We start from the raw sequence: 5,966 nt of genomic DNA, 5'->3' as shown, positions 1-5,966 counted from the left end.
GAACCTTAAAGTATATATCCAGTGCTCGGTAGAGTCCATCGTGCAAAGATCTTGAAGGTTCTGGCAAGGCTTCTGCCAATGTACGTATCTGTCCAAGCTTCAAGTTCACATCAGAAGCAACTTCCGCAATATAGTTATCTACCAATCTAGCAACTCTCTTCAACCGTCCAGATGATGGTGATGATTCTAGGTTCAACGATGTTGGAGAAACAGAAGTTACTTTTGGTTCAGAAGATACAAAATGATTAATCATCCTCTCAACGCAATCAGTGTTGTATAAAGTATCGGAATCTGAGTAACTAGGTATAAGTAGACAATCAAGGGTTGCAAGTTCTAGCTGCGTCCCTATTCTCCTTTCCAAAGAGTCCTGGCATGTATGATTAACCCCCAATATCAATGCAACACGTAGAAGTCCCAACAGAAAACGACAAAAAGATTTTCCCTGCTTTTCAGGCAGCAGTTTCACAACACTTTCCAAGAGAACTCTCTGGTCAACGGCAGCAGGCGTCAAGCTAAAACTAGCAACCGATCTGGGTATGCCGCTTTGTCCACCCTGCCAACGGCCCAACCCAGGAAGATACTTTTTGCAATAATACATTATAGCTCCAGATAAATTTTCGGGTCGTATTCCTCTGGCCGCCATCGACTGAATTAGTCTCTCAAACAACGCCACATTTAGATATGAGATGTCTTCGAACCACCAGTCGGATTCTATGCTATGGATTCTTGCACCGGTGTTTATCCCATTCCACAGGATGCTACCTCCTGGGCTCTGTAAACTACCATACATCATCATAGGCCATCCGAACAGAGTGGTGTCAGTACAGACCATAACAGATAAAGCGTTCAGACATCTACCAACTATATGAAGCTTTTCTGCTCTTGAAATAACTGGTTCACAGCTTCGGAGAGCCAAAATGCAGTCCTTCCAGTTTTGGAGAACCTGTTTGTGGAAGAAACTCTCTGACTTGGACAACAAATTATCTTCTCCATAATCATCTGTCATATCGAGGTAATCTGCAGCACAATACACCATTACCACATTCCTTGGTGTCAATTCTACTCGACCACCATAACAAAATTTAACTATAGCCAAAAATGTGTCAGATTGACAGGGGAATTCTTCAAGATTAACCATGATAGTCTTCTTGTTGGTAATCTGCGTTTCTTCAACAATGTTTGCTATCCTCCCGCACCTAGATAGAAGAGGAAACTGGAAAAGAAGCATTTTTTATGAGGCAGCGAACAAACACTTAATCCCGATGAATAACGAATACAACAGCTACTGAGAGTGATTTACCAGAAAATAAATATGAAAAACTTGAGAATGACGCTGTTAACCAATTAGAAAGACATCCAAGTGCAGAAACACACAGGAATATGGAAAATTGCAGAGGCGAGAAAGGGATAAACATAAAAAAAACACTCCAGGGAACTTATCGAAGACCTCGTGGAAAATAAATAAGAACCAAAACTACAAGTCATTGGAATAAGCTGGGACCCAAGAAAATCATTTAAATATCACTAGATTAATTAGAAACATGTGTTACCCAAAAATCATCTTCTCTCAAATATATATGGTGATACTTAGTCCCAGTTATTGACGTATTTTTACAACCTTATACCTGCAACAACCAATAACTCTAATGAACTATCATTAGTGTAGGAATTCAAGTAACTCCATGCTGACACTCCTTAGTGATTTGACATGATTTTACAATTACTTTTATAAAAGTGCTTTCCATATTAAGAAATTTAACTTTTAACTATCAGAACAAAAACTACTTAGAAATGGAAGGGTTTAATCAGATGCAAAGTGAACTACCCTACTATCATTCTCAAAATTACGGAATGAAATTCCCAAAACTTACCATAAAAGATTATGTTACCTTCTGCCCTATATAATGATATAATTTCTTCAACAAGCGTGCAGAAAAACGACTGGAAGGTAAATAGCAGAATAACAGTATGTACCTCAGGTCGGACCAAACTATTTGCTTTATTCTTTCTTGTGGCCATAGGCCAAAAATGAACAAAGTCGTGCTTTTCCTTAATTGATCATGGTCTAAAAATTACAAGAACAACAAAATTGCTTTAATTAAACAAAGGGGGTTGATATTAGGGACTTGTGCCACAAATTACATCTCAATTCCAAATTCCCAATCTAGAAGCTCAACTTTTTGCAATCAGAAGCTAGAGCCAAGAAGGGAGTCTCGTTCGGTTCAACTTCATAGCACAAACAAGCAAATATTTGAGCTGCGATTATTGTGGTAGGAAAACAAATCATTATAAAATATCCCCGATAAATATTTTGAAACGTAATCAATAAAAAAATGAATGCCTTCTAGTTGCTATTGTCTGAAACCTGTCAATAAAAATCAAAGTGCTACCTATGATGTAAGATAGGGATAAACTATGATACTCAGACTCGAGTATGGGTACGTATCTAAGCATCAGATATTTTATTTATAAAATGTAGGATGTGGGGACATGGTTAAAAAAAGTCTAAATTTCGAACACAGGTGTGTTTTTCAAATTTCAATTTTTTTACTAACCCAAAATGTCATTTTGAATATACCAAAAACAATTGTTCACAAAGAAGGAAACGATTATTGAATAAGGGGTCAAGACGAATAAAATAGAATTTTGAGGTTTAGTTTTCAATTATGAGATGTTAATTACTAAATGTTATATAAAATAAAAAGTGAAGGATTTGATTGCAGTTTGGACTTAGTGAAGCACTAAGTAACATTATATGGAGCCCATTTTCATTTTATACGAATAAAATCCTAAACCACCAATACAGAGAGGGAAAGAGGGAGGGAAAAAAAGAAGAAGAAAAGGAAAAGAAAAAGAAAGAAGAATAAAGAGGGAAAACTAGCGCCATTGCCTTTCTCTATCCTCTCGGAGGCGGTGTTAGGTTTATAGAGAGTAGAAATGGGGAACAAAAAGGAGAAGAAAAAGAAAGAAGAAGCGAAAACGGGGAAGTGTCCGGTTGAAATTTGGAAGATCCGACACATATCCCATACTCATACCCATGTCATGTCATGTCCGGCACGAGTACTCCAATCATTTCGAAATGTCCGAACATCAGAAGAGATGAGTAAACCGAGAAACAACATATTTTTCCAAAGATCTCTCAATGTAAAACCCCAAAATGTAAGAATCAAACCATATGAACTGCCAAAGTTGACCACATTCTGTTGACTTCCTAAAACTGCAACAGAACCCTCAGATCCCCTTCAGTCCTTCTTATAAGAAGATGAAACCTAGACTCAACTATGAACATTTTCAAAGAGGAGACTCTCCCCCCTGCACTACGGTTTTTGGTATTCTTACATGGTTAGCATCTTGATGTAATCTGGATTCCCAGTTGATCAAATGAATGTCTACATTCCCAGCACATCAGTATCAGCAAGAAGCCACTCTTAAGAACTATCAAAGAATTCATACAAAGACAAACTAATCATCATTCTTCTTTTGGCATGATTTTAAATCATGAAAAGAAAAATTACCTTGTGAAGATGAAAGCTTACTCCATCCACCACCACTATGATATCACTCGGCAGACTCGAATTGCAGAACCTAAAAGGAAAAAAATAACTTTCATGCCATTTTGGCACAACATTCAACAATAACATCATCTCGAGGCATATTCAAATGAAAAATGCCTAATTTACAGGCCCCCTCACGTGCTATGTGAGGGGTGGGGAATTATTTGAAAAAAAAAAAAAAATTCCCCCCCCCCCCCTTATAATGTGTGTGGCCTGTACAGGAGCCAGCATTGTTCTATTCAAATACCTTCCTTAGAAAATCCAAAAATACCATAAATTCATATTTCCCTTCTCATCAAGGACAAGCTTGGTTGTGTACTCATCTAATATCAAATTGATGGAGTCCAAAAATTATCTCCAGTGAAAGACAATCACCCGAACCCACTCAATTTTTTCAGTCCAATCTCAGTTAATTTATAATATGAACCAAACCGGACTTCAAGTCCCAAGGGAGCATTACCCTGGTCAAGTTACATATGAAATGGAAAAAGACTTGAGTTCTATTCTCCAGTGAAGATTGCTTTCCCTCTCCCCAATACCGTTACCCTCCATTGCAGTGAACAATATAACATCACTCCTACACACGTTAATTTAAAATTAATTATCCTCGCTCTAGCAACTTTAGCTGAGTAATTAGATGTAAAATTTTACATAAAACAACACTGAATACGTGAGTGTATAAATTCTTGGGAAAATAGAACACAAATTTTTAGCATAATAGAACGGCACATCTGTGTCTTCCCCTCTGTCAGCGAGGACTTTCATGGATGATCAAGAATTAAACAGAATTCTCAGAAATATAAAATGGGTTTTGAAAGACAGAAAGAAACGGATAATGAATACCATTCATTTCCTTCGCAATAAAATCCAGTACTTTTAGCTGCAGGGGCCATCCGGAGCCCGACCTTTCAAACCTCAGTAGCCTCTTCCTTTCTGGAAAATATTCACTCCGATTCTTTTAAAGCAAATAGTCTATTCAATTGAGTTCTGGTTCTCTATAATAAATGCCCAACAATTGAATATAAATTCCCTCTCTTTTTTTTCTTTCCCTCGAAACCAAAATTTTACCCACTTCAATTCAATTGATTACAAACTACAGAATCCCTGACATTATGATGCCCACAGCTCATCACATCATTAATTATTATTTAAGTAAATAAATAAATTTCTTCTAAATGGAAGCCTACCAACCATATCAACCACAGATACCCAGTTTGCCACAAAATTAAAAACAAAAAAGAAAACTGAGTTTGCCGAGTCAACCTTTGGTAACAGGAAAAAACAACAATCATGACCCATAAAGACGCCATCTTTACAACCTCGCATTATGCTTTTCGTGTATATAAAAAAAGCCCAACAACAAAGCAACAGTATGGATCATACTTTACTTAGACTTCACATATTTTTGTAGTTCACCATACGTGTAAATTATAACAATATAAAGTATTAAAGTGCCCGGTTTCTTACTGAAAAATAAAGGCGGCAATTCGTGCAAAGATTCGATTTTTCACTCATAAGTCATATGTGTTTAACATTTTCTTTATGGGTTTGACCCATTTCAATGATTATAATATCAAACTTGAATACGTGTCTTCAAACTGTGTGGGGTGGTTGAACAGAGAGAAGGAAATATAGGCCGGCCGAGGGGACATGGAGATAAGAGGACATGACTAATCATTAGGAGAGAGGTTATCTGATATTCGGATCCCAGGTGCCAATTTATGTAAATTGTAATATTTTACTGTGTTTCCAGTTCAGTCTCGCTTTTGTCGAACAGCGGGTGTGCGAATCGAGGAGGGCGCCTATTAAAGGCAGCGAAGCAGTGTGTTTTGTGCTTTATTTGTTTGTTTAGGTACAAAGTGAAATTGTGCCTTTTGAAATCACAAATGGCTACAATTTCGGATTACTGTCGTCTCAATCCATCAATCTTGTTAAAGAAAAGTCACTTTGGACATCTTTAGCCCCTGTTTGGACTCATTAATTTCTATTACATTACATTTTCTCTCTCTTATTTTTAATCACACAATCTTGCATAAAATAATATTATATGTAAATCAAAAAAATTTCATTCTTTTTTAACCACTCATTTTTCAAAAAAATACTATTTCACCTATTTTCAATTCTATAAAATGGAGGCCAAACAGGAAAAATAATAGATGACGATAGGAATGTCAAATGGGCCGAGCCGGGCGCCGACTCGGCTCGTCAAAGCTCGGCTCGTGGGCTGCTCGGACTGGTCATTTCGTGGGCTGCTCGAGCTCGTCAAATGACGAGCCCGAGCTCGACGAGCGGCTCGTGGGCCGAGCTCACGAGCCAACTCGTCCAAAAAAATGGAAAAAATTGAAATTTTATCAATAAAAATTGAAAAATTTGCAAAAATAAATAAATAAATAAATAAATTCACGAGCTCGC

The 5,966-nt window shown here is 37.1% G+C and overlaps 1 protein-coding gene across 1 annotated transcript in view; it reads right to left on the bottom strand.

Annotated features, from left to right (window-relative positions):
- The window catches only part of LOC111412590 (BTB/POZ domain-containing protein At3g44820-like), a 7,104-nt gene extending 1,799 nt beyond the window's left edge, over positions 1–5,305 (bottom strand). The window contains exons 1-3 of the mRNA XM_023043527.1: positions 4,398–5,305; positions 3,516–3,585; positions 5–1,213 (exon numbers count right to left, since the gene is read on the bottom strand). Coding sequence (XP_022899295.1) covers positions 5–1,213; positions 3,516–3,585; positions 4,398–4,447 — 1,329 coding nt within the window. The 5' untranslated portion in view covers positions 4,448–5,305. The remainder of the gene's footprint in view (positions 1–4; positions 1,214–3,515; positions 3,586–4,397) is intronic.
- Between the last annotated feature and the right edge of the window lie 661 nt (positions 5,306–5,966).

Source organism: Olea europaea, chromosome 16 (assembly GCF_002742605.1).
Source record: "Olea europaea var. sylvestris chromosome 16, O_europaea_v1, whole genome shotgun sequence".
Taxonomy (NCBI): Eukaryota; Viridiplantae; Streptophyta; class Magnoliopsida; order Lamiales; family Oleaceae; genus Olea; species Olea europaea.
This window is presented reverse-complemented; position numbering and strand designations above follow the sequence as displayed.